Here is a 27,926-nt window from a genome sequence, read left to right on the forward strand (position 1 = left end):
GAGAGCACCATCCCAATATGCCAAAGTTGTGGGTTTGATTCCTGAATAGGGCACATACAAGAAACAACCAATGAATGTATAAATAAGTATAAATAAGAAACAACAAAGCGATGTTTCTCTTTGTTCCTTCCCCCCTCTCTCTCATCGATAAATAAAAATTAAAAAATGGGTAGCCTATTTCTATGCTAATGCATTTCCAAAAACCTTAAACGCTTCACTCTCGTTTAAATTTACATTCCATATGCATGATCAAAAGACAGTGAATTCTAACTCGGTCTCCAACTTACGGCGAGAACAAACACTGCTGTGGTCAATTGACAATCACTCTCAATTTTTCAGGGGTCTGAATTGAAATGGACTCTTAAAATTTCCCCTACTATCACATTATGTGCAATAAAAATAAATTAAATTAGAACCACAGAATTTTAAAATCGGCAGGAATCTTGCTGGCAATCAAACCCAAACTCTGCTCTCCTGGCCACAAGTGTCATTCTGGGCAAGCTATCTGAAACCTTTAAGCAATAGGTTTCTCTTTCCGGGGGGGGGGGTGATATCGCAGGGGTCATGAGAGGCTGAGGTGGAGCACTGTGTGTGTAGCCGAGCCCTTGTAAACCGAAGCCATTAGTATACCTGAGAGAATGTACTCATTCTGCAAACGAAGCATGTACATTTCACCACGCAGAACTTTTTCATTCATTCAGCACGTTTAGGAAACACCTCGTATGTGCTAGGTTCCATCCCAAGTGTCAGGGAAAATTGGTGAAGTGGGCAAAAATCCCTGCTCTCAGTGGATTACAGTAGCCCGTTCTTATCTGCGGGGGTCTGTCGTTCCAAGACCCCTAGTGGATGGTTATCCTTATACCTACATTTACCTATGATACCATTTAATTTTATAAATTAGGCACAGTAAGAGATTAACAACATAATAAAATAGAACAATTATAACAGCATGCTGTAGCAAAAGATGGGGACGCGTCCTCTTGGTCTCTAAACATATCGTTGCGCTGGACTCACTCTTTCCCTTAAAGGAAGCACTTCAGGGCTTCCCTTCGGCAAGTCCGAACCGTCAGTATCACAGATCAGGCACGAAAACTCTGCACATTCCCACCTCACGCCATTTGGAGTTCTTAAACATTGTCCCTTAAATATTGTGTGCATTACTTAGCCTCGTCTCCTTTATGCACAAAGCCCTGGTGTGGGTCCTAAGGCGAAGGCTTGTTCAGGGTATATACAAAGCTGCACCCAGCTCATTTCCGTAGCCTGGCTACATCTGTCATCGAAATTGTCACAACTTTTAAGAAGAAAGAAAATGAGTCCTGGCTGGTGTGGCTCACTGGATTGAGGGCTGGCCGGTGAACCAAAAGGTTGCTGGTTCGGTTCCCAGTGGGGACACATGCCTGGGTTAAGGGCCAGGTACCCCAGTGGGGGCCTGCCAGAAGCAACCAATTGCAAATGGATGCTTCTCTCTCTTCCTTTTTTCCCTCCCTTCTCCGCTCTCTAAAAATAAATAAATGAAATCTTAAAAAAAAGCTTTTATTGAATGTAGAAAGCACAAACACAAGAACAAATCAAGAAGGGTCAAATGGTACATCCACCTGGCCCGGCCAAGAGGCCATCAGAGTACAACTTGACGTCGCCCCTGCCCAGTTGCGGGAAAGACCCCGCCCCTCCCCACCAGGCCCCGCCCTCTCCTCCGTACGTCCCGGCTGCTTCCCTTCCTCAGCAGGTACCGCCCCCTTTCCCCAGACCCCGCCCCCGTCAGGCCCCGCCCCTCCAGCCGCAGCATTCCCGCTGGAAGGCTCCCGCAGGCTGCGAAGTCCCCGCGCGGCGCGGGCCGGGCATGCGCAGAGCGTGCGGGCGCGGTTGCCGTGGCAGCGCCGGCCCGAGGGGAGGCGGCGGGCGGGCGGGCGGGCGCGGCTCAAAGCCCGGGGACCGGCAAGCTGAAGCGGCAGCGCGGGCAGGCCTGAGCGGCGGGGCGGGACGCCCGGCCCGCGGGGATGCGAGACCGGCTGCCGGACCTGACGGCGGTGAGCGGCGGGCGGGCGGACGGGCAGATAGCGGTTCGGGCAGGGCCGGGCGAGGTGGGCGGGGCCTGCCGGGGTCACTGCTACGGTGGGCGTCCGGGAAAGGCCGGGGTGGGGCGGCCTCGCGGGATCTGGGGGTCAGGGTGCGGCGCGCGGCGGAGTCGGGGGGTGCCGCGTCCGCTGTGTCCTGGGCGCTCCGACAACCGAGGGGCCGCGCTTCAACAAACGGGAAAGCTGAGTTTTGCGGGGACTCCCGGACGGTGTCGGGGCCGGGCCTTGAACCCCTATTATGAGCCGCCCTCTGCCGCCCGCGGGCTGCGTTCTGCCCTACGTCGCTTGGTCACGCCGCCCTTCTCTGCTGGGTGTCCGCGCCACGGAGCAGAGTGCGACCGGGGCCTTGCAAGTGCTGGGCGCTCTGGGGTCGCGGCGAAGCCCCGCTCGGGCCGGCACAGCCATGTGGTCGCCTGCCGCTGTGCGCTGTCGGCGGGTGGGGGACCGGCCGGCGCAGAGCCTCTCCTCTGCTGCCCGAGTAAACAGTTTGCTTTCCGCGAGCCGGGCTGTGTTTGCCCAGCCGCCAGCGCGCCCGCCGCGGGGGTGTCGGTGCCCGGGGAGACGTGTCGGTGAGTTGCCGTTTACAACAGTGAGGAGCGGGGCCGCCAATGCTTTGTACGTGTCACAGGTGACCACTGCGGATGACACCGTCTCCGCGACACCGAGGTGGGTGCCGAGAGAATGAGGACGAGTTAAAAACACAAGCATTAATGAATGCCGTGGTAACGTTTTGTTTCCCGATGCGCAAATAGAGTCTCAGCGCAGGCTGCTAGGCCCAGCGCCCTCGGCAACCGTGGCCAGGGCCGGCCAATGAATCACCTTCTCTGCTGGGCTCCTGGGCTGCAGCCGGTCACTTGTCCGCCGTGGGACAGTGAAGAGAAGGGGCGCTGCGGCTGTCCCTTCGTGCCTTGGGGGTCCTGCGAGGATCCCCGGGTCAGAGCTCCGTGAGCCAGTTCATGACCCCGGGTCAGAGCGATAGGACCCAGGGTCATGAAAGTTTTTCTGCTTGTATTGCGAGACAGTTTCTTCACGGCGATTTTTCTTTCCTTCCCTTTTTATCAGCTCTAATATTTTGACATCTGCAGAACCAGTGAGCAACAGGTTAAACAGCAAGTTACTGTCGTTACTTCACTCTGGAAAAGGCCCGCGGAGCCGAGCGAGGGGGTGCTTAGGTGCTCGTTCAGGGCGGACTCGCTGAGGCTGGCTCAGCGCCACAGCTATAACCGTTTGGTGGAACCCGGCCAAATTGGTGTGCTGTCGGGGAATTGTGAGAAAGACTTGTCAGTGGAATACGTAAGCAGCCTTTCTTGGTTTGATTAGCAAAACATGCAAAGGCAGTGGTTTGTCACTCTTTATGTGTGTTCCAGCCCCCACTGCAACGTGCAACGTGTGACCTGTTGTGACCTAGAATTGTAGAGGTACAGGTGGCTGTCCAGTACCATCCTGCTCTGGATGAAAGGCTGAGTCATTGTAGAGCCAATTAGTGGGTTTTCTACCTGCTGGGAAATGATTTTAAGACACTCAGAACTTCAATTTCCCTGTATATAAAATAGGGAGCATAATGTCTCTTGTCAGCCCTAGAGGGCGCTGTGAAACATAGGCTGACCTCTGCTGCTCCGGGAGAAGGTGGGGAGAGAGAACGCCATGTAATTATAAGTGCTATTAATATTTTTAGTTTTTAAAGAATGTTTTCAGGAGGTTATAAAGAGCAACCTTCCCTCTACTATAAAATATTAAGTTAAAACTGAATTTGACATGCTTGAAGTTTAATAACTTAATATTTAAAAACACATCTGAAAGTTACCAGGTATAAGAGTTAAACATCCCCCGCCCCCCATGAAATGTGTCCTTTCCAAGTAGCTCTTGGAGTAGTTGAATGTCTACTCACAAGTGTGTTTCTAATTGGCTGGTATTTTTTTTCCAGGGTAACATTTAATATTTAATTTTTAGTAGTTAAAAGTACCTCATCAATGGTTTCTGCACCGACAAAATGTTTGTGATGCCTCCCAAATATTACTAACTGTTGCTGCTTTCTCGTGAGAAAGAGATGGTCACTAGTAAGTATTTGGAAAGGCTTAACTGGTTTGTCCAGAACAATCTGTCAAGTGTAGTTGCATCTAACCAATGACTCTCTTTTTAAGCCACCAGTTTGCTTGGGTGCCCGAACTTTAAGTGATTTGCCCAACACCTCCTAGACTCTAAGTCCAGAAAGATGTTTCTGATTTTCAGAAAGTAAAATAACTACTCATCCACAGGGCCCTTGAGTGCCAGGTCCCAGCGAGGCAGTGGGCACAGTGCAGGGAGACCCCCGTGGGAGCCCGGTACGTGCTGTGGATGGACCGGGGAGGAAGAGTGAGGGAGGTGTAAGGAAATGCACGTTAGGATGTGAGTCCAAGTGGATTGGTGATTCTACAAGAAGTGACTCCAAAAAAGTTTTTTATGTAAACGGATATATTTATTATTTGTCGCAGTTAAGGACAGAGAGAGCACAGATTTCGGCTGTGGGGACTGTGCGCAGGGTGACATCCTGTGTGCAGGATGAGATTATTACTTTCATCCCTGAGTTCAAGGTGACAAGTTGCAAGTATAATTTTTAAAGGGCAGGAGAGACTGGCCAGGTATTTTTAGTTACTTTTTGACAGCTCAGATTGCATGTGTAGTGCAGAGTGTTATATAGTAAAGGTTCAGATTCCAGTGTACAATATAAAATGTTTTTTTTCCAACAACTTCACCGAAACTTAAAATAGTCAGAATTTTATAATATATTTATAACTTTATAAGTGCATATGGTTAGAGTTTAGAATTTCAGGGTTTATTCAGTCCTGCCAACATTTTACATTTTGTTTATCATCATACAGACAACTCCCACAGTTGAAACCTATAGTTTCTCTATTAAACATAATAAATATGTTCGCATGTATAATGTGTCCCTTTTTTTTAACGATAGCAGAACCTCCACATTCACACAGATTAGTACTTCCTGTTTTTAACCTCAAGTCCATTCTGAATTTCGGGAATAGAAAAAACCCAAGAGATAACCAGCATGTGAAGGGGTTTCCTCTTTAGCACAGTGCTTCCCACTGTCACCTCGGTCCTGTCACAAGATGCAGTTACCATTCCTGACAAGCCCTCCTACCCCCGTGGCTTTGCCCTTGCTGCCCCCATGGGAAGGCCACAGATGGCCACCTCCCTTTCTCTGCAGCCTCAGCCCTGGAAGCCTTCACAATCCCTTGCCCCTGACGTCCCCAGAAGTGGAACGTCTCTGAGCAGAGATGTGCTCCCTGTTTGTTCCTGCAGCCCCCAGACCACCCATCCTTTCCAGGGCAGACACGCACTGTCTGTGTGGCTGTGAAGCCTGTCAGGGTGTCGGCACAGAGCCTCCGCTCGGTGCCCGGTGAGTCGGTGTGCTCCCATTTGGAGACGCCTGCGGTAAGAAACACGGACCCGGCAGTGGCACCTGCTGTCTTCACGGCTCTCTGTGTTGCAAGGGAGAGTGTTGCACTCAGGGAGGGAGGTGTGTGAGGAGGTGGGCTGGTGCCCTCGGACCTACTGCGGAGTGAGATGAGGACCGATGGCAGGCCGGCTGGTCTGTCCCTTACCACCCGCCCGGTCTCTGTTCTCCATCTCGCTGTCCTTTCCTGTTGCTTTCTCTCGGCTCCAGCCCGCATCTCTGCTCTCAATTTGTTCAGCCAGCCTTCACTAAGGGGCACCGTTTCAGGCATGATGCTGAGTCTGTGCTCCCGGGAAGTGTCGTGAGCCATTTCCTGGAGTGGGCCAGAGATAGCTCAGCCCTGATTAGTTCAGTGTCTTCTGCAGGAACTGCTCTGGAGGCTGCGAGTCAGGGCTGCTGTGCACGGGGCAGCCAGGGCGCTGGCTCTGAGCTGAGACCTGCATGAGGTGTGTGGTCTGGGGAGCACGCTCTAGGCAGGGCAGCCAACCCCAAGGCTCAGAGGTGGGGACGGGGCTGTGAAGGGAAAGGTGACCAGTTTGGTTGTTGGTACTATGCAGAGGTGAGCAGTAAGGAGAAGTCTGTCCATGCACCCGAGGGAAAAAAGCCCACCGGCTTGCAGAGGGTCTGTGCAGGACAGGGCTTCCTCTGTGAAGCTGCAGTTCCCGTGAAGCAGTGTTTGTGTGTTACTAGTAACAGACAAACCTGTGGTGAAACATGAACAGCTGAACCAGTGTCACATGCTCCCACAGGGCACAGAACTGCAATTATCCAGAACTGTGAGGATGGAATGTTATATCTGGCACTGTAATTACAGGCTGGCCAATAGTCACCTTTTTATCCATATTAAATCACAAATATTCTTTTATTCAAATGATTTTATTTTGAAAAAAAAATGTATTCTAGCAGCAAAGGTACAATAACCACTGCGTGTGTTTCAGGCTCGGTGAGTTTATTTCCCCACCACGATCACTTGTGTGCAAGGCCCCAGGATACGTGTACGTGGAGAAAACAGCCAGTGTTCTGTCCAGCTTTGGGTCCTACTAGTTTGTGACGCTTCTGCTGCTGCTAAAATGTGCAGCGAGCATTGAACTAAATAGCACTAGTGTGGTGCTTGTATTCTGTGTTTCTTTTTTTTATGAATGGAAAAGCTAAGACAGTGTTCCTGGGTCTGTTTCCTAATACCTAACAATTCTGAGAATTCCAAGTAGAAATAAGAAATACAAGTAAAGGTGTAAAATGACAAATAAAGAGACAATAGAGGAAACATCCCATAGTCGCCCGGCTCGTTCACCGTCTACAAGTGGAGAAACAGGTGATCCAGCAGCAGGCGAGTGACCGTGAGTGGAGGTCCCGGCGGTGGGTGGGGTTCCGAGAGTCAGGGGAGCAGGGGGAAGTCCTTGGGGAAACTGTTCTGTTGGTCACCATCCCCCCTGGGCGCTGAGGTAGGGGCCGGTCTCTGTCCTGGAGGGGCAGGGGAGGTCATCAGCTTGGGTTTTCAGCCGGGTTGTACACTCAACAGGCGTCTGTCGTGGGGGACTTTTCCCTGGGGCGACCTGGAGTGGAGGGCGGGGCGCCGTGGGCCTGCCAGTGAGACAGGGTAGGGCAGTCCCTTCTGGGACCCAGGCCACCCGTGCACCGAGGGCGCGGTATGTTGTTCCTGTTTTCTTTTTCCTTCTTTCTTCCTTTTTAACATTTTATTTTCTTACATTTTAAAAGAACATTTTATTGATTAGGCTATTAGAGTTGTCCCACGTTTTTCCCCTCTGCCTCCTTATTGTTCCTATTTTCGTGTGCGTTTGTAACTGTCCATAGCAAACAGCCAGACAAACACAAGGCAGGCAGCTGTGAGCTGGGAATGACAGTCTGTGGAGAGACGGGGACCCCATGAGGGTCACGTGGGCAGATGCACTTCTCATCGCCCCTGTGTCTGGGCCACAGGGAGGCTTGCCAGCCTTCAGCGTCATGTGCCTGACCATCCTCTCCCCTCCCTGTGCTTATTGGGGTGAGTTGACAGTGAGGGGACTGCTCACGGGGTGGCCTTTCCCTCTTGATTTGGCCCCAAGCTGCACAAGACCCATCCTTGCCTTCAGAGACACCCTTACCCCAGATCAGAAGATGGACAGTGCAGGGGAATGTGACAGCAGGGCCCAGACCACATGGGTACGGAGCACACTGTTGTGGGGGTGAGGCCGCCCTGGGCCCGGAGGAGTGCCTGGGGGCGGCTGGGAGAGAGGGCGAGTGGAGTCGGACTGTTGCGAGGCTGGAGTGCAGGTCTGCTGCCCCCACGGCCTGGGCTTTCTGCCGGTGGACACCGTTTCCACACAAAGTGCCGAGAACCAGGTGTCTCAAAACCAGACACGGAGCTCCTAGCTCGGGACAGCAGAGCTCTGGGGTCGGGTGCTGGCAGGGCCAGGCTCCCACTGGAGCTGGAGGGAGCGTCCCGACGGCCTGGCCTGGCTCCCTGGGCTGCTGGCAGTCCTCGTGTGCCTGGGCTTGTCGAGGTGTCACTGCAGGCTTGTCCCCTTCCTGTGAGGACCTGAGTCCTGTGGTCAGCGTGACCTCATCACAGCTAATCCGTCCATACAGACCCCTTTCCAAATGTGGCTCACATACCGAGGGCCTGGGGTTCGGGCTCCAGGGCCCACCTTTTGGGACCCAGTCCAACTCCTAACACTTGTCTCACTGACGGTACAGATGCTCTCAGCAGTGGGGGTCTTTCTCAACAGCTGTGCCACTCAAGGGCAGTGGGGGCTCCGTAGCTCGGGCACTGTGGGGGAGCCCCCCAGGACAGGGCCAGGGAGCCAAGCGGGGTGCACACCACGCGCCTCTGGGCCTCAGCTCTGCCCCAGCCCATGTGGTCTTGGGGCAGATCCTGTTCCTTCCGTGAGAACTGCCTGTCGTGTGCCCCGGTGCCGTGTGCCCCGGTGCCGTGTGCCCCGGTGTCGTGTGCCCCGGTGCCGTGTGCCCCGGTGAGGCCATGTTGTCCAGATCGGCTCAGAAAGGCCCTCGTACGTGAGTGCACCTCTGTCCGTCTTAGAGAAGCACAGTGCTTCCCTTTGCTGCCCCAGAGTTGTCTGACTGCCGCCTCGACAGGCCCCAGGCTGGGAGGCGACACTGAGCACCCTCCTGAGGGTCCTGAGAGACTGTGGTTGATTGTAGGCCAAACCCATTTGCCTGAGAGTGGGCCCTGGATGGGGAGACGGGGTTTCTTGTCCGCTCTGCCACACTTACTAAATTTTTCAGAACTAAATTTTAGTAGAACTTCATTCCCAGGTTATTCCTGGGTTGTACATCAGTAATGCTGTATAGAGTTCAGCCTTTCAACAGTTAAAGACTTCAGTTTTCCCGAGGGGCATTCTGAAACCCATCGCTGCAGCTTTCTGTCGGACGTCAGCTGACATCTGGTGTGTTCAGGACAGTTCCCTCCCTGCCCTGCCCTGCCGGTTTCCGCTGCGTTTCTGTGGCACTGACCCCAGACTTCCCTCCGCTGCTGCGGCTCACTTTGGGTGCTCCGAGCGCTTCCTGGGTCTGGTGTGATTGTGTCCTGTCCCCGCCGACTTTCTTCCCAGTAGGGGCTTCGCGTTAGAACGCAGCAGTATTCTAGAATGCTCAATAATGCATAGAATGCCCCATCCCAGACCCGCCGAGTCAGAGACCCAGCTTTCTGGAGGTTTCTGATGCAACTCAAGGTGGAGAACCATTGGCCTAGAAGGTTCCTCATTCTTTATTCTTCGGTGTGATTTTGAACTTACAGTACATGTCATCCCGGCTCTTCCCAGTGGTCATGAGAGTTGTTTTCTCCTGTGGTTTATTTCCCAAGGCCTCCCGCAGCGCCGTCCCCTTACAGAGTGGTTATTGATTAGTGCGGGCACGACCTGGAGCTGCTCCCGCCAGAGAATGTGAGCGGAAGTCCTGGACAGCTGTCCTGAGCTCCAGGACAACTGGCTACAGTGTCAGCATTTTCGTCTTTATAGGAAAATGCAGTGTGAGCAGTTTCACTTCTTGTGAAACTGCTTCTTGTGAAAAGTGGCTTGCCTCACGTGGACGGACGGACTGAGGATGAAGGAAAGGTGCCACGCTGCTCCGGGTCCCTCCCGCAGGGCTCCCAGCCCCCCCCCCCTCACGGAGCCTGCTGCTGCATTGACCCGTGGCAGAGTCACGTGTCCCGGAGCGTGGAGCTCGGGCGGAGCTTGGTGCAGTGTGTGCTCTCGAGGGCTGAGACCCAGAGGACCTGAGTTGCTCTTTTAGTTCACTGTGGGTGCCCACGTGGAAAGTCTTTAAATCTGGGTTTCCCCTTCTCTGCTGCAGTGCAGGAAAAATGACGATGGGGATGCCGCTGTCGTCGTGGAGAAGGACCATTTTATGGACGATTTCTTCCATCAGGTAAGGGCCATTCGATGAAATCCAGTCAGACTTTTTTCTTATTTAAAAGACTGGAATGCGTCACGAATTCACGCGTCATCCTTGCGCAGGCGCCATGCTACCCTTCTCCGTGTTGTTCCGGTTGTGCGCACACTGCTGAAGTGAGCACAGACGTTTCTTCTTCCAGCATTACATTGATGTAACTGCATTTGTCCTATTGAAGTAATAGTACCACTAATGTTTTTAAGAGTTGCTGTTTGAATTACATGAGTTCTCTAGGAATTTTTAGTGTTATTAAGACAGGTCCTCGAATCTACCCAGTCCCCTGCTGATGTGCTTTGGGGTGACCTGATCTCTTAAATATGGGGGGAATGTCCTGGTTGCCTAGTGACCGCGACTTAAGAGTCTGAAGCAGCACAGATGTGTGTTCTCTCACCACTCTGGGTGAACCCCAGGTGAGGGTGGGGCCGTGCCCATCAACAGTGCTGGGAGCTGGCCATCCCCTGCTCCCCTCATACCCCCTGCATGGCAAAGCCAGCTCTCGCTTCTTGGTCAGGGGGCCCCTTCGGGAGCTATAACTCAACCTTCTTTTCTCTTTTAAGTACACTTGGGATTATACTGAGGCCCGCCCCCACCGCCTTGCCCTGGAGAATCCAGGGTCATCTCCCCCTTCCCTAGCCTTAGTTTAGTCATGTCTGCAAACTTTCTGTTGCCAGGTAAGGTGACTTTTACTGGTTCCAGGGATTGGGACCTGAGCATTTCAGGGGACATTATTCAGCCTACTGCAGAGCTTTAGGAAGATAATATGGCCCCACCTGGACAGATCTTGCTAATGAATACGTTTAGAAATGAGTACTGAATATTTTGCCTACAGGCCATTAGAGGTAAAAAATAATAACTGTGAAGGCTCCGCCTTATCAAGTGTAAATATCTCCCCAGGTGAGAATGTGACTGCCCGCATATGCTGTGGGCTGAGTTTCTTTCTCCGTGCGTGACTACTGTGTGAGCAGTACACGAATTCTGTGTGAGTGCGGGCATCACTAGTACCATGCTTTTTGGTCGGCATTGTTGTGGTGATACTTGAGTCTCGACTGTGAACATTTTTATAACCTAATGGGCTGGTGGATGTTGATTTATATGCCTAGCTGTACATGGCCCATGTTTTTTGAATTAAGTGAATATCAATGTGTGATGAGAAATGGCTTTTTTTCCCACGTATAATTATTCACCTATTCCCCTTCATTATCCTTTCCTTCATAGGCATGAAAAGTAGTAAGTAACAGGTTTGAATTTGCCACTTGCCACACAGTGATGACTTTCTCTCTCTCTCCTAGGTTGAGGAGATTAGAAACAGTATATCTAAAATAGCTCAGTATGTGGAAGAAGTGAAGAAAAACCACAGCATCATTCTTTCTGCACCAAACCCAGAAGGAAGTAAGTTGTGTCTGTCGTGGGCCTGTCTCTCTTGCTGTGGGTCACAGAGGCCTCAGCCCTTGCTGCACAGGCAGTGGAGCTAGGAGTTGGTCAAACTCACCGGAACCCAGTGGGCCACAGCTCCGACTCCCATGTGAATGGTCCCATGAGCCACGGCATTGGTGGTCAGCCAGGGGAACCACCGCCGGGTACTGTCCACACACTTACAGATAAAGCCAAATGTCCAGTGTATCTGAGAGACTCTGCAGAACTCTGGGCCATGTCAGTGATCAGGCCTTCGACCTGTACTATGCTTACAGTTGAACAGGAAGGAGAATTTCATGTTCGGATGGATGTTGAGTAGGGATTGATTCTGAAAACTCCACCAGTTAGAGCAGGTTCAGAGATGAACAGACAAAGCAGGGGTGGAGCGTGCTGTGGTCAGTGTCTGTGCCGGCGGCACAGAGCAGGTGGTTGGTGGTCAGTCAGCAGTTGGCGTTTCAGGGCGGGGCAGTGAGGAGGAAGAGGTGTTTCCTCCACCTGCTGGCAAGTTTTGGAACCAGGAAGGTGGGTCTGGGGGAGCCAGGGATCATATAGGGGTCTGGGGGAGCCAGGGATCATATAGGGGTCCTCAGACTGCTTTGCGGAACCACTGATACCTTTATAATGTGGAGTCTTTTCACCTAGGAAAGTTCTTGTTCCATCTCCTGTTGAATCTTCTTTATTTGTAACTCCTAAGAAGGATGATCTCTTACATACAGCCGGTGTAACGGTCTAATTTAGAAAGTTAACATCAATTAAGTACTGTCATCTAATCCACAGTCTGAATTCTCGTTTCCCCAGTTGTCCCCATGATGTCCTTTATAACTGTTGCAGATAAACTGCACTTTGCAGATAAAAACTGTTGGTGTGGTGAGCTGAGTCTTTATCAAAAGACGTGTCCCTCTGGGAACGCCCGTGCCTTCATGCCCCTTCCTCTGCCTTGAGAGCCCCACCCACCAGCTTCCCCTGAGGGCTGCGAGCCCAGCATAGAGCCCCGCCCCTCTTCTCTTTGTCATTCTGCCTCCTTATATTTAAGATGTTCCTCATCTCTTGTAAACAAAATGTAGTGGGATTTGTCTTCGTATCCGTATTTCACGCTTTTTTGGTCTGTAATCAGTGCTTTTGGTCTATTTACTAGATTTATTGATGTGTTGGGGCTACCATTTATAACCTTATTTGATTTTTATTTTTCTTGTTCTATGTTATGTTTTCTCTTTTTAATACTTGCTTTTGTAGTGGTTTTAAAAAAATTTATCCTCTCCCCCATTAGCTGGCTCATATGTAGATCCTATTTATCATTTGTTCTTTTAGTGGTTAATCCTATAGATCACAGAATGCAGTCCTGATCTGTTAAAGTCTAATGTAGATCTGTGTTTTCACTACTTCCAAGTAATACAAGGGACTCAGGGAACTTTAACTCATCTCTTTCTACTTCTTTGCTCTTATTGTCATTTATATGTGATAGATGGAAGTAATATATATGTGTATTTATATTTTACATTGTTTTATAGAATTAACAGGCATTTGGACCTATCCACGTATTTCCCCATAACAGAGCTCCCCGTTTCTCCCTGTGTCTCAAAATTTCCCTCTGAGATCATCTTTTTTCTTTTTTTATTAAAAAATTTTTTAAATTTATATTTAGAGAGAGAGGAAGGGAACGAGAGAAACATCAGTGCGTGGTTGCCTCTTGTGTTGCCCCCAAGTGGGGACCTGGCCTACAACCCAGGCATATGCCCCGACTGGGAATCAAACCAACGACACTTTGGTCTGCAGCCTGCGTTCAGTCCACTGAGCTGCACAACCCAGGGATCATCATTTTTCTTTCTAAAAAACTCTTTTAATTAGGTTGTGTTACAGTCTGAAATTACATTTATTTAATTGCATTTCTGAAGGATATTTTTACTGCATACAGGAGTCTAGTTGGGAAGTTATCTTCTTTCACCACCATGAAGAGTTTGAAGATATTTTTCTATTGTCTTTTTTTATTTTTAAAGTTAGCTGCCTAACTGTGGCTTTTAAGACCTTTGGTTTTTGGTCTTTGCATTTAAGAATTTGACTTTGATGTTTCCAGATGTGGTTTTCTTTTTACCTATCCTGCTTTTCATAATGTTCTTGATTCTTTGGATTGATGGTTTTTGGCAGTTTTGGAAAAATCTTGACTAATTTCTCTTCAGAAATTATCTTTGTTCCATTTCCTGCTATTTCTTTTTCTGTGACTTGCATTATATGTATTTTAGACTTTTCCATTGTTCCCTTTATGTCCCTTGTCCCCCGTTTTCTGTTCCTGGTCGTGTTGCCTTATATTTTATTCTGAAATCTTCTCTCTTCAGCTGTTTTCTTTCCAATCACAGAATCTCTCTTCACCTGTTGAATTATTTTTAGTTACAGTATTTTTCAGTTCTAGAATTTCATTTGGTTCCTTTGTATACTGTGCTATTTTTTGACAAAATTCATGACCTTGTATCTTACCCCTTTGAACCCAATGTTGTATGTCCGTCTGTGTCTGGTAACCACATTAGCTGTGCCCTGTGCATCTGGTGGTGGTGTCTGTTGTGTTCGCCTGGTTATTTTTGACTGAGTACTGTACTTTGTACATGAAAACAGGTGACAATAACTTGAGTCCTCTGGTAGTATTTCCTTTTTTCAGCGATGACCTTAAACACTGTGACGGGTGCTGGGGCACTGGCAGTTCTGATTCCAGTTCCCACAGTGACTCAGAGCTTGACTCGGCTTGCCAGGGCCCAGCTTCTCTCTCGCTGCCTCAGCTGCCAAGCTTGGCTCACCTCCCTGGGTTTCCCTCTCCAGGATTAGGCAGATTAAACAAATATTTTGTCCAGCTTTTCTGATTGTTCTCAGCTGGAGGATTGATCAGAATTACCTAGTCTGCTGAAAGGGGAAGTTCTCAATGTCCTATTCTTTTCTCAGTGACTTGAAATACCACTCTTATCAAATACACCTTAAGAGCTGTTTCTGTAGCTTAAAGGATCAAGTGTGGCAGTGCCCCTTGGTGTTCCCCTACCCCTTGGGCTCAGGGACCCACCTTAGCAGGAAGTTCTGCATCTCATCTGAACGTGCCCCAGCCCGTTTGCTTTCTTACCCAGAGAGGCCAGTGCTACTGCACATCAGAAGGCCAGCTGAAGAGCGGGGCTCTGCCTGCCACTGTCCTTGCTTCTGCAGCTCTCAGTGGTTCACACCTGTGTGCACAGTCCAGTGCGTCGCGTCCCTGGCCAGTGTCAGGTGCTCTCTGGGCAGGTCCCAGCACCATTTCTCCTGCTCTGTGTGCACTCTCGCTTAGACGCCCACGCTTGGCTCTCCCTCTCCCGGCATAGCGCTGGGTCTTGGAGAGGGCATTAGCTTCTGCCCCCACAGCACAGGAACCGGCCTACCTTGATTACTGTAGTGGAGGGCAGAAGAGGAATCACACAAATGGGAGACTTTCCTTTTCCAGAATGTGGTTTAAGTTCTGCTTTCCTTTTCTGAGTCTGGGCATTAGTAGTGGATGCGGTGTGCAGTTTCATCCATTAGTTGGTGTGAACCAGCTAGTCTCAGGATTAGGTGTGCACCAGAACCGCCAGGAGGGCTGAGCTCGGGTCTGGCCCCCACCTAGCAGTTCTGTGGAGTGGGTCTGGTGGGGGCCCGGGAATGTGCATGTCTCCTGAGCTCCCAGCTGGTGCTAAGGCTGCTGGCTTGGGGACCAAGCCACTGCTGGCTGAGAACCACTGACACAATCCATGGTTTTTCTAAAGAAACAAACCCACTTGAGCATTTACCAAATACTCCACTTAAGTTTTTTGGACATTACTGATGTTGGACACTATAGCTCAGATGACTTTTTTTTTTTAAATTTTAAAGAAATAAAAGAGGAGCTTGAAGATCTGAACAAAGAAATCAAGAAAACCGCTAATAAAATTCGCACCAAGTTAAAGTGTGAGTTTAAAGCTTTGGTTATGTTTAATCACTGTGGGACTGTGGGTAATTACCATTTTTCCTTTATGATTTTAAACTTCTTTTATATTTTCTAAAGTTAAAACTGTGAGCACTTTAAAGTTAATTTGTGTGTATGTACTTGGGATAGTAAGCCTTTTGTTTAAGCCATTAATTTTCCTAGAATTTTTAAACTACTAGCTGTACAGATGAGGAGCTAAAGCAGATGTTTGTTAGCCCTTAAATTTAGAGGAGCACCCGTTCATGGTCCACAAGATTAAGCACTTGTTTGCAAACTGTTCATCTCTTATCGTGGCGTGTTTCTGACTCTTGGATAACTTGCAGATCCCTGAGAAGGCGGGTAGCCTTTAAAACGCGCTGCCCGGTGCTTGAATGGACCTGTCAGTCAGCAAGTTCTTTTGAACACTTGGTGCTGTTCAGCTGGGTTTACAGTGCTCCATGCTCATTCCAGCAGCAGTGGGTCCTGAGAGGCTTAAGGCTTTCCTGTAGGACGCAGACAGAGGTGGTGTTTTCTTAATGTGGTGGAAAGACATTGTATTTAACTTTTGCAAACTGGCATTCAAGAAAATCTCTGAAGACTAAAAAGGGCTTTGCGTTATGGGAAGTTTCCGACCCGTCTCGAAGCAGGTGATGACTGTCACAGCCCAGTGTCCACACCCTGCAGTGCTGCCTTCTCAGTGACTCCCACCCCACACAGACGGTTTCCAGGCCAATCCCAGACACTGACGACTTCTTCAGTGTGTAGTTCAGTGCGTATTTCTAAAACATAAGGATTTCAAAATAAGGGCCATACACTGTGATTGGTTGGTGTGTCACTTAAAGTTTTTAAAAATCAGCTTCTGCTGCCATCTTTGGCCCCATAGCACTTTTTCTTGTGGTTGGAGAAACCAGGACGTTTGTCTATCAGAATTTGCCATGCTTCAGGGGTTCGCTGATTTCACCCCTATAATGTCATTTAACAGGCTCCAGTGTCCTCTGTACCTCCTGTAGATTGATAGTTAAGTTCTGCAGGCTTGATCAGATTCAGGTATTTTTTTCTTTTACGTGGTTACATATAACATCTGGTTTTATTTTGTGATATTATCCATAATTAATGATTATTACCAAGATCCATACATTTATTAGGTGTTGAAAAGAAGGAAGGGCACTTTGAGGTTTGGCTTAAAGAAGTCCATGTTTTCGTATAAAAGGTAACTCTTTCCTGTTTGTTTCCAGCTATTGAACAAAGTTTTGATCAGGATGAGAGCGGGCACCGGACTTCCGTGGATGTTCGCATACGGAGAACCCAGGTTTGCTTCCCACCCTTCCCTAGGCTGAAGTGATAAGTCCTCTCACTTTATTCTTTCAACTACCAAATAATTTCACCTTTACTGTCATAGTAATCCTGAGATTTCTGCATAAAAAGCCATTATTTCTTCAAAAAGATACAGTATCTCTTTATTACGAAGAAAAAATCTATTTAGCCCATCAGCAGAATTCTGTGTGGAAAAGCGGAGAATTATCTAACTTGTTTTTAATGTTTGAGGCCTCACCTCTCGGAGGTGTATGCGGCGGCACAGTGCGGGGTTCAGACTGCTTAACTCTGCTCGACAAATGGTCATTAAGCATGCAGGTTCTGAGGACAGCCCGTCAGCCTGTCACCAAAGGCTAACTGACCTTTCTTAATCATGGCTTTCATTTTGTGAAGTGGCGGGTAATGAGTATAGGACGGTTGTTGTGAAATTATGTGAGACAATGCATGGGAAGTTCTTAGCATAGATCCTGTTATACAGGAAATTGCTACCATTCTTACTTTCCATTTGAAGGAGTAGCATAATAGTTTGGATTTTCATAATGTGAGGTTTTACACATCATTTTCAATAGAAGAAATGACATATTAATCTAATTTTTCATATGTTAATAGCACTCAGTACTATCTCGAAAGTTTGTGGAAGTTATGACAGAATATAATGAAGCACAGACTCTCTTTCGGGAGCGAAGCAAAGGGCGTATACAGCGTCAGCTAGAAATAAGTGAGTACATGAAAATGCTACCTTGTTAAAAACATTTTCCATCTTAAAGTCTGATATCAAAGTACTATAACTTCAAAAAAGTCATTCCATCTGTTTTTGCCAATCTTATAAAACCTAAAGCCCTTTCATAGCTTCTTGCTTATTGAATCCCAAGCCTGCTACTTCTTTATGTCCTTTAGAAAATTCTAGGCCAGTGGGCTTTAAATAATTTCTAATTTCCATTACTTTTAGAGTGCTGATCACATTTGGAAAACTTTCAGCCATTATTTCTTCAAGCACCTTTCCCTATTCCCCAACCCCTCCTGCCTCATCTTGGGAGATGGCTCCCCATGGGTCTTGGGGCTCTGCTTGTCTGGGGAGCAGACAACAACCGCCCGTTGGCCCCAGGCTACCTTTCACGGGTGTCTGTGTCGCAGTCAGTCTTTCGAGATGGAGCTTGAATCTCCCTGGACACATGACGGTTTGCTCACACCCATTATCAAAGGTTGGTTTCCTCAGCCATGACGCATCCACTGGGGGGGCAGCGTCCACGGACTTGGGGAGTGAGGAACAGCCGTGAAGGTGAACCTCACTGAATGCCCTTTGATCAACTTCGTGGGGACATAACTGACATACTGTGAGGATGCTACTCAGTGCCCAGTGGTTTTTGGTACAGGGTGGGGCAAAAGTAGGTTTACAGTTGCTCACAGAGAAGACACAACAATCATTAATAAATAATAGGATAAACTGTTGCACTACTTACAACTGTAAACCTGCTTATGCCCCACCCCATATATTAGCACGGTCAGTTTTAGAACATTTTCATCAGCCCAAACAAAAGGCCATACCCACCCATTATCAATCCCTCCCTGTTTCCAAGCTCAGAGCCCTAGGCAACCACCTACCCACTTTTCTGTCTTTGTAAATTTGCCCGTTTTGGATGTTTCGTATAAACTGGATCATACAACATACATTCTTTGTGACTGGCCCCTTTTACTTCACAGTTTTTTCAAGGTTCAGCCCCACTGAGCAGGTGTTAGTACTTTATCCCTTTCTGTGGCTGAATCATGTTCCGTCAGGTGGATGGACCATGTTTCATTTCTCATTCATCACCAGGTGATGGGCCTTTGGGTTGTTTCCACTGTTTGGTGATTATGAGTAATACTGCAGTCAATATTCACATCAATGACATTTTAATTATTATGATGTTATTCACTTAATTTTGTCTTTTGTGGCACAAATTGTGAAAAATAGTAATTATCAAATTGTTTTTTTTCAGAGAGCGTTAATACATGAAACTCAAGGTAAAATATTAACAACCAAAACATAGAAAGTATTAAAGCAGCTGATTCTAAATATGCTGTCTTTATTTATGTCCATTTATAATATGCTAAATTCAGCTTACCCCCTTTTTCTACAAGCCAGAGTTAAACTTTCTGGAAAATTGATGTGCTGAAAAATTATGTTATCTATTTCCTTATAGTTGTTTCTCATTTATACTAAAATTAGATTTTATTATTCATTGCAATTAGTTAGGTTTTTCATGAGTGTTTTCCAGCCCCTCCTACTTCTCAGTCTTATGTTAGTTTCTCTCATCATTAACACTTGCCTAAGAAAATATTATATATTCAAAAGGTTAGAAAAACATTGTTTAAAAATGTTAAGAACTCAGCTTTTAGTTGCTGACTTAGGGTGGGAAGTCATTTTTATACATTGTCACATTCTGAGTGCAGTTTTAATTGTTCACCTTTCAGCTGGGAAGACCACAACTGATGACGAGCTGGAAGCAATGCTGGAGAGCGGGAACCCATCCATCTTCACGTCCGATGTGAGTGCCCCATGGGCTGTGGCCGCAGCGTTCATGTGCACGAATGCCTTTCCTTAGCTGCCAAAGCACTCTTAAGTTCATCAGTAGTTCTCTTCTGCTTTTGTTTTCCAAAGATTATATCAGATTCCCAAGTTACTAGACAAGCTCTCAATGAAATTGAGTCACGTCACAAAGACATCATGAGACTGGAGACCAGTATCCGAGAGCTGCATGAGATGTTTATGGACATGGCCATGTTTGTGGAGACGCAGGTACAACTGCAGACACCTTTCCTTCTCTGAAACAGAGAACAGGCATCTCTAACATCCGCTGGTTGACTCCAGTGTTCCTGGGAAAGCCATTAGTTTGGATACACGCTCAAAATTGAAAAGTTAATTGTAATATTATTGTAATATAAGACTGAAATGCTGGGAACAGCTTGAACTTTCAGTAATAAGAGACTGGCTCAATTTATTTAATTATTATGATGTGTCGGGAGGACAGCCTGTTAGGCAACTAGAGGGAATATAGACTTTTGTTCATGAATGATTTTTAATGAAATATACAAATATTGTGCTGGAATTTCAAGAGGGAGCCATGAAATCTTATATGCGCCCATGTGTACAAACATGTAACACGTGCACGAATGACACAACACACATGCATGTCATGTGACATGAACTTGACTACATGAACTAGTATTCAGAGAGGGAAAGAAATATACCAAACAGTATGATAATAGTGGGACTAGAAGAATTTAAGTTTTCTTCTGTAAAGTACATATTTTTAAGTTTTCTATGAAGAACACATATGAGAGTAATAATTAGAAGACATGCTTGAAAGAATAAGCCCCAAAGGGGATATAATCTATGACACAAATGAATGCTTGTACTTATATAGGGTGTTCTTATTTCGTCCAGAATACAGACAGGGAGTGAAGGGGGTATGAAGAGACCCCTGTGAGAGGACTGAAGAATTAAATGCAGTTTTTAAAAACTATGTAAAGTTCGGGCTAAAGTACAAGCTGCTGTGTACTTATTAGGTATGTGGAAGTTTGCCCGGACTCTTGTGGTGCTAAGGGCCCTGCCATTCAGCGGTTTGAGGGCCTGTTAGAATTCAGCTGAGCCCAGGAAGTGAACACATTCCTGTGAGACCACTGTGGGTAAATCGGGACCTCACTCCCATGGAGATTGCTGGCAGCATCTGTCTTGGTGGGAACAGTCCCTCAGAAGGCCCCAATGTGAGTGGCTCATTTGCTGTGATTGCCTGGGCCAGTAGGGAGAGGACACAGTTAGGTAGATGTCCTTCTTCACAGGCCTCACTGACCTTTTGAAGAACACTTTATTTTGAGGAACACTGTCATGAAAACGTGTGTAAAACTCAGGTCTGCATTTGCTAGGAGGAACCAACAACCACATGGGGTTTGACTTGGGCAGACCAGTTGCCACTCATGAAACAAGAAATGGAGTCAGCAGCCTGGTCCAGCAGCTTCTTGTTTTCAGGAAGTATTCTGAAGGAAACCAAGTAGACAACAAGAATACTATGTTATTTTTGTAATTACTAAAGACTTTAGTACTTTAGAGTTTAATTCTAATTGCTGTATGCCAAATGTATGAAGCTCCATTGGAAAAATAGCTGTATTCTTAGCCATTTCATTGTTTCCTTCTTGAAGTCTATTAGTATTGCATTATAATTGACTCATCCAATTTAAAAGACGTGTAGAGCCAACTTAGCGGTGAGTTTCATTTTGCGGATGAGTGAGTTAATTGTGCGTCCTTCTCCAATGCTCTTCTGCTTGATGCTGCAGTTATGTCTGCTGGCGGACAGAAAACCAGGTAATGGTTGCCTCCCCCAAACACGCCACTGCCTTCACCTTGTTTTACATTCTCGCTCATTAATTTAGTCAGCTTAGTGGCAAACATAAGTGGTTCTTAGTTCACTGATATTTTAAAGAAATTGCAACAGTTTTCTAACCAAAAGATGTCATTCCTTGTACGTTGCATTTGTGTGCACAGTAGTAAAATATTAGTTCAACCTCAGGCAGCTGCCTCTTCCCTGTTTTCATCTTTAAAGGTTGTTTACATATTAAAGCATATCTCACGACTCACCTGATATGTCTTTAATTGTCCATATTGTTGTCCATCCCTTTTAGTTCTTTTTGAAATAAAAATTTATTTTGATTACTTTGTATTGCTATATTTATAATGGTCTCATCTTTCCATAAATGTCACAAAGAAATTCGAAATCCATTCCTTCCATGCACAGTATGTTCATTGAAACCTTTATTGATGTTATGTGGCTGTCTTAAGATACATAATTAAGTCATTTGAAAATGTTTTCTGAGTTTGAAACTTTTTGTTTTAAGGGTGAAATGATCAACAACATAGAAAAAAATGTTATGAATGCTGCAGACTATGTAGAACATGCCAAGGAAGAAACAAAAAAAGCTATTAAATATCAGAGCAAAGCAAGAAGGGTGAGTTTGGTTTTTAAGAATTAAAGTGGGTTTTCCTTTTTAGTTTCAAGTTATAATATGCTAATGTAAGCTGACTTAAAAGGTATTCCAAGGAACATAAATTTCTTAACGTTTCATTTAAAAACTGAAGTAATTCTTTTTGCCAAAAAGTTTGGAAGTTTGTTGACAAATTATGTTGATATGAACCCTTCTGTGTTCTAAATAGTTATGACCCTTTACAATGGGAAGTGAGCCACTTCCCTTTTCTAGGTTGGATGGGTTTAAATTCTAGAGTTCTCTGTTTCTTGGGTCATTATTTGGAGGGAGAAAAACTAACGGGATTAAAAATTCTCCTAAAATTCACTGATTATACATTTTAGGCAAAGAACACTGTATTCTCCTTTTAGGTTATTTGCTGATCCTTTGATTTTGGGAATTACTTGAGACTGGACCTAAGATGTTATATAGCATCCACATTTAAGCTTTTTAAATGACTTTGAATATTTTTTATCTGAATCTTAAATGTGTTGTCCTATGAGCCGACAAATCTCTTCTAGGAAAACAGTGACACTACAGCATTAAGTTCTGATTCGGGGACTGGAAAGCTGTGTACATGTGTCACTGTGTCTCTGCCCACCAGTTCTTGGCCATTTTCTTTGATGAAGCCCTAAACCGCTGCTTTCTGTGTGGTTGCCTCCCACTTCCCAGAAGTTGGCCGCTTGGGTCTGCAGGGCTGCAGATCCACTTTGTCAGCGTCGGGCTGGGGAGGGTCTGACAGTGCCCTGTCAACAAAGGCCTTGAAGAGAGAATTTCCAAGTGTTTGGGAGACATGTGGAGTCCGTTTCATGTGCAGATTCACCTGCAGTGACTGCACGCGGACCTTCCCAAACAGGGCATACGTCTGTGCTTTCTGCAGAGAACCTCCCTGTGCTTTTCCTGAGCTTGTCTTACGTGTTCTTTACCTATGAAATGTCAGGCATGGTTTCTCATATTACTCTCTGTTATTGCTTGGCAAGTGCTCACTCTTAAAGTAGAACAAGGCAATGAGGTTCATAGGTAAAGTGCTTAGCCTGTTCCCGGCAAAAAGTGGACTTTTACTTAAAAAAAAAAACACACAAAAAAACATTAGAAAGGGGCAGTCCCTTCCTGTTCTTCATGACCACAGCACTGCATCAGTCTAGTGAACATTTAAATAGAGAGTGTTGGTTTTGCAAAGATGTATGATAGTGGAGAGGTACATCTTCATTCTAAACCTGCTGAGTGAGCCTTGCTTGAGGAGGTGATGGGGTCTGTGCATCTCCCAGTTGCTAGCTGGGTGGAAATGTGATGCCTGGTTCAAAATGGTCACTCTTTTTTCCTGTTAACTGCCTGATGCCTGAAACTATATGGCTTGTTTGATTTACCTATCATTCTGTTCCTCAGGTGCTTTGCTGCTGTCTCTTTTCAGACAATGGCTGTCCCCTCTCTTGGTGTCTGATTTTTATTCCCAGGGCAGCGTGGTGTGGCCTCTGAGCGACCAGGTGGCTGTAGCAGAGTGACTGATGTTACGTGGTGTGGTGGGAGCAGGGAGGGCTCTTACTGCCAACAGCAAACTACAAGAAACGAAAGAGTGTGAGGCATTCTCAACAGAGCACCGATTTCTTAGCTGACTGGGCTGGCTACATAGCTCTGTAGACATGGAAAAATAAGTTATGTATCTCCGTCCATCAGAAATTGACCCAAGTACTGTGCTCATGCAGGTCTCTCATTCATGGAACCTGATATTCTTAAAGTTCTATAACCGTTCACTCCAGATACTAGACCTTAAATTAAAACCACTCTTTTAACAACTAAAAATTGTCAAACAGAATTAGTCAGATGTCCTGTAACTTCGATTTTAAAATGAGTTCTCATGGCTAGTTTTATTTTAAATGAGTGATGTCTTCTAATGTGCCGATAGAAAGTAAACCATGATATAATCAGCTTGCTTTTCTTTGACAGAAAAAGTGGATAATTGTTGCTGTGTCGGTGGTTCTGGTTGCTGTAATTGCTCTAATTATTGGTTTATCAGTTGGCAAATAATGATGTGGATAACGTCAGTGTGTATGCCTCTCTGCTAGCGCAGCAGTAAGTAATCAACTAATATACTTATTAACTTTCTCAATTAGCTAACAGTAGTGCTTGCCCAATTTTAATATGCTTAACAGTGGTATAGGCCCGCAGTGGAGTGCATGCACTAACGTCCTCCAGGCGCATGTGCCGTGCTGTTTCAGTCTCTGGCCGTTATAGGAGAAGAACCAGGCTGCAGGTCGCTCATTTTAAGCCCAGGGCTTCTTCTCACATACTTCCTTTTTAAGTGTCTAGGTTTACTTACATTACTTGGATGTGAGAGTATGGCAGCTAACAGCACCTAGGTGTCTCCCCCCTTTTGTTTTCCATCTGGAAAGATAGTTTCACTCCTTCATTAAGTGTAATAACCATAGCAGTAAAGGTTGGTTCTCGATTAAGAAACTAACACTTAATATTTTAATTTATTTCTTAAACGTTAACTTTTCAAATAATTGCGATAACTAAAACTTACTTTGTGCATATATTTATTCATTGTTTTACTGTGGGATTACAGGGATTGGAACTAAAACTAGGAAAAACCTTCAATGAAACTGAAACTTCCCATCTAACCTCATCCATCTAGTTTAAAAATATTCCCTTATTAAGTGAAGGCACACTGTTTTTTAGGTAGCGTGCCTTTTAATTCTTAAACAATTCTGACTGTAAAAGGCATTCAGTTTTTTAAAGTGTCTTTCTTTTTCACTGTGTGTCACCTTTTCCCAAACTTCAGTAGTCCGGTTTCCTTATACATTTGGTGTCCTCTTTCTTGCACTAACCCTTAAATTAGAATGTTCTCTGGTGTATTAAATTAGAATATACCAGTCGGTTATTTCTCTTCAAATTTTTTTTGGCATAATCATTGTGATTAAAATTGTGAAAGGTACCAGGGTATTTAAGATTGTGACAAGCAGCCCTCGATGAATTCACTGTTTGGTCATGAAAGTGACTGCCAGCTTGATGGACACTTGGCAATTTATTTAAAAAAATAAGATAGCAGAAAGGCATCACTGGTATGGCCAGGTTTCACTGCTGCTGTTCAATTTTTGAGTTTTTTCTCAATGTGACATGTTGCACTCAGCACGCATAGTCAGCACATGAGACCTCCCAGTCAGTGTTTGCACATTCATAAAGCCACAAAATTGCCCTTGACATTTCTTTAGCAGTGAGCTCTGGGATGTTGAGTCTGTTAACGGTCCATTCTTTAGCAGGCAGAAGGGACTCAGAGTAGCTGCTTTTATTAGGCAGGAAGTGTATGTATTACTCTTACTGCTTTCCTATTAGCTCTGCTCAAAAAATGGTGTATGTCATTTTTCTTCCCCAATATAATGGTAGTTTCTTATTTTTTCCTAGTGGCCATACTATGGTCAGTTGAATGTAGTTATACTAAGATAGAATTAACTTTTAGATTGGACCCAGTGAATGGGCTGCTTTTTCATGGGTGTTCTTTGGCAATGCTGATGAATAAAAGGTTCAGTTGTGCAAGGATGCTTGTTAATTTTTTTAAAAGATTTTATTGATTTACCTTTAGAGGGTAAGGGAAGGAGAGAGGGAGAGAAACATCAATGTGTGGTTGCCTCTCATGCGTCCCCTGCTGGGAACTGGCCTGCAACCCAGGCGTGTGCCCTGACTGGCAATTGAACCACGATCATTTGGTTTGTAGGCCCGTGCTCAATCCACTGAGCTACACCAGCTAGGGCTGGATGCTTGTTAATTTAAAAGAAGTTAAATATTATGTGGCCGTGCTTCTGGGCTGTGGGTGCAATGGAAGATCGAGTGAATGGGGCTGTTGATTTCTGACACCCATGCATCATACCTCAATGTAAAAAAATGCATAATAAGATTTTTTTCAACAAATGAGAAATAGCCATTTAAAGTTTTAAAAAGATGTATAGTGCATCTGAGAAATAGCAGTTTGGAATTTTATTATGATCAGTAGAAAGAACCCACATGGTGCGAAGTAGATTTGCCTTTTCCCCTCAGGAGCAAGTAACTATTTTGGTAACACATATTTTAATGTATTAATTTAATTTAATGTACATGTGTCTGTAACTTAGTGTTTTGCTTTTGGAACTTTCCTTCTCTATCTCTCCCTTTTCTGTGACCTATGAAGTTCTTCCTTAATGGGCTGGTATTTTAAACTATCTCAAATTCCAGGAGAATTTTGTTAGGAAATGACAAGTGATTTCTTTCCTTTGATATCTTGCAAATTAATGTTTCTCTTTATCTTGCAGAAAATGATGTTCATTATTATTTGTGTAATTATTTTGCTTGTGATCCTTGGAATTATCCTAGCAACAACATTGTCATAGCAACCATAGCCCAAGAGCCATTTGTCCTTGGAGTCAGACCACATCTGCAGCAAATCAGCATCCTCCCATTTCATGAATGAATCCTAGACATTGTGACGTGTGGCACTGAGTGCTGACTTTATTAGTGGGTTGAAAGAGAACCCACAACAGAATGTATTGTTCAGTGAAAAAGCCATGAGCAGAATGGATGTGATGAGTCAGCCCAAACATCCTTGGACTCTAAATAACACAACACAAACGTGAAACAATGTGAAACTTGTTTCAATGGCCTTAAAATAAGGAATTATTGAAATTTTCATTTTAAAAAATATTTCAGTGTTAAAAATATGTTATGTGAAGTTTAATAATTCGGAATATTTTACATTCTGAAGCCATTGGAGTTGAGGTCTAAGACTTTCTTCCCTTTTCCCAGCTAATAAGGTAATTAAGAGACTTTTGTATTATGTTTAATTTGTGTTTGTTTACTGTTAGCAAAAATAATTATCTCAGAACTGTTTTGTAAGATATCTGTAATTTTCAATGTTTATAAATTGTCTAATATATTAACATCCTTACTTCATTTTTATATATTAAATATTGCCTTTTAAAGAAACAGGTAACTTCATGATGTTAGAGCCATCTTTGCACAGTTGTTTACAAAGTTTGCCATTGGTATAGAAAACATTGGTTGCAAAGCACCCTAAAAAGCCTTTCAAGTGCCTTCTGTTAATAGTGGTTTAAATGTGCCTTAGGCCCTCCAGAAAAGTCTGTTATACTCAGCTCCACTTCCACTTGTTCCATTACCCAGATAATAAATTAGTTACTGCACTGTAAAGACAATGGTCTCTTCTCTCTGTTCATTAAAAATATGGTTTGTTTTCCCCATTTACATTAATAAAGTCTGAAGTTAAGATGGTGATAAAAACCAAGACTTACTACTTTCTAACTCAAGGAAATTATTCCTAAACATTAAGTAATTCTCTTAAACTGTTGTGTAGATCACTTCGATGTTCTTGTTAAGTACCTACTATTCTGCCGAACTTTAAAGTTAATTCCCAAAGTTTATAGGACTCTACAGTAATTAAACATTTTCATTGCTCATGAATGTTTTTATTATAATAATATGCTTTAGACTTGTAAAATGTATGAAATCTTACTAATGAATCTAATAAGGTAGCGACTAGTCAATATTTTAAATGAAGGATACCCAAAATACAGTTAACTTTTGTTACTTCTGTATCTGACTGTATGAGCATGTGACTGTATTTTATCATTGCTTGGTGTGGAAACTTATGTAGTAGATACCCGTGATTCCAAACGATAAGCGTCAATTATACTGAACAGTTTAGAAGCCGTGTCCCTAATTGAATACAGTGGGGAACTCAGTTATAATTTCTACATCTAACTGCTTAGATAAGACTCAGATCTGTATTTATGCATTTTGTTTACTTGCTGATCATCGCTGTATACTCCGAAATATTCTAGGAGCCTTCTGGCTCCAGCACGTGGTCGAGTCCTCGTGGACTGTCAGTGGGGTGCGCTCACTGGCCCGTGCTGACACGAAGATGCGACTGTCCTGAGGATGTGTGAGTAGCGATCACGCTTGTGTGCGTGCACCGTTTGCACACCTGTTGTCTGAGATTGTGCCCACAGGCGCAGCTCTGTGCTGAGCACCCGCCTCTGCTGTCCCCTTTCCTCTTCACATTCAGGCCGCTGTCCGCGCCTCTCACAGGGTGCTCACCGCCTTTTCCAGTCGCTCTTCCCAGGTTCGAAGTACTCACCGAATTTGTGTTTTTGTGGTCGAAGTTAGGAACTGCTTTTTGATTTCTAGTTAAATGTTTAAGTCACTTATCAGATAACACGTTTGTATGTGTAAGCCTCATGTACCGACCTGAAATCGGACTTTTAAAACTGTATTTACAGGTTCATTTGTTACCTTTTTATTATTCAGCTGTTCCGCGTTTACATTAAAAGAAAAAGGAAAACCAAACCACTTACTTTCCGCC

At 45.3% G+C, this 27,926-nt stretch overlaps 1 protein-coding gene and 1 non-coding gene across 3 annotated transcripts; one reads left to right on the forward strand and one right to left on the reverse strand.

Moving 5' to 3' along the window:
- Positions 1–1,870: 1,870 nt before the first annotated feature.
- On the forward strand, positions 1,871–27,926 carry STX2 (syntaxin 2). Of its 2 annotated transcripts, XM_037160911.2 has the most exons (11): positions 1,871–2,027; positions 9,835–9,909; positions 11,223–11,322; positions 15,199–15,273; positions 16,507–16,580; positions 17,195–17,303; positions 19,037–19,110; positions 19,224–19,361; positions 21,455–21,565; positions 23,525–23,650; positions 25,864–25,955. In XM_037160911.2, exons 1-10 carry the CDS (start codon positions 1,998–2,000, stop codon positions 23,603–23,605), a joined length of 867 nt encoding a protein of 288 aa, XP_037016806.2. In that variant the 5' UTR covers positions 1,871–1,997; the 3' UTR covers positions 23,606–23,650; positions 25,864–25,955. The 2 variants fall into 2 exon arrangements, with proteins under 2 accessions (XP_037016806.2, XP_037016807.2); XM_037160912.2 differs by lacking the exon at positions 23,525–23,650 and having other exon boundaries at positions 1,872–2,027; positions 25,864–27,926.
- LOC119060841 (U6 spliceosomal RNA) lies at positions 9,954–10,057 on the reverse strand. The gene has a single exon (XR_005084672.2). It is a non-coding gene; the product is annotated as a U6 spliceosomal RNA (small nuclear RNA).

Source organism: Artibeus jamaicensis, unplaced genomic scaffold (assembly GCF_021234435.1).
Source record: "Artibeus jamaicensis isolate MK-2021 breed Jamaican fruit bat unplaced genomic scaffold, CSHL_Jam_final contig_525, whole genome shotgun sequence".
Lineage (NCBI taxonomy): Eukaryota > Metazoa > Chordata > Mammalia > Chiroptera > Phyllostomidae > Artibeus > Artibeus jamaicensis.

Excerpts from the sequence above, each read along its gene's own strand:
- STX2 (XM_037160911.2), top strand. The coding sequence starts at position 1,998 with ATGCGAGACCGGCTGCCGGACCTGACGGCG. Across the intron at positions 19,362-21,454 it reads CCATGTTTGTGGAGACGCAG|GGTGAAATGATCAACAACAT; the intron begins GTACAACTGCAG and ends TTTTGTTTTAAG. Across the intron at positions 21,566-23,524 it reads ATCAGAGCAAAGCAAGAAGG|AAAAAGTGGATAATTGTTGC; the intron begins GTGAGTTTGGTT and ends TTTCTTTGACAG.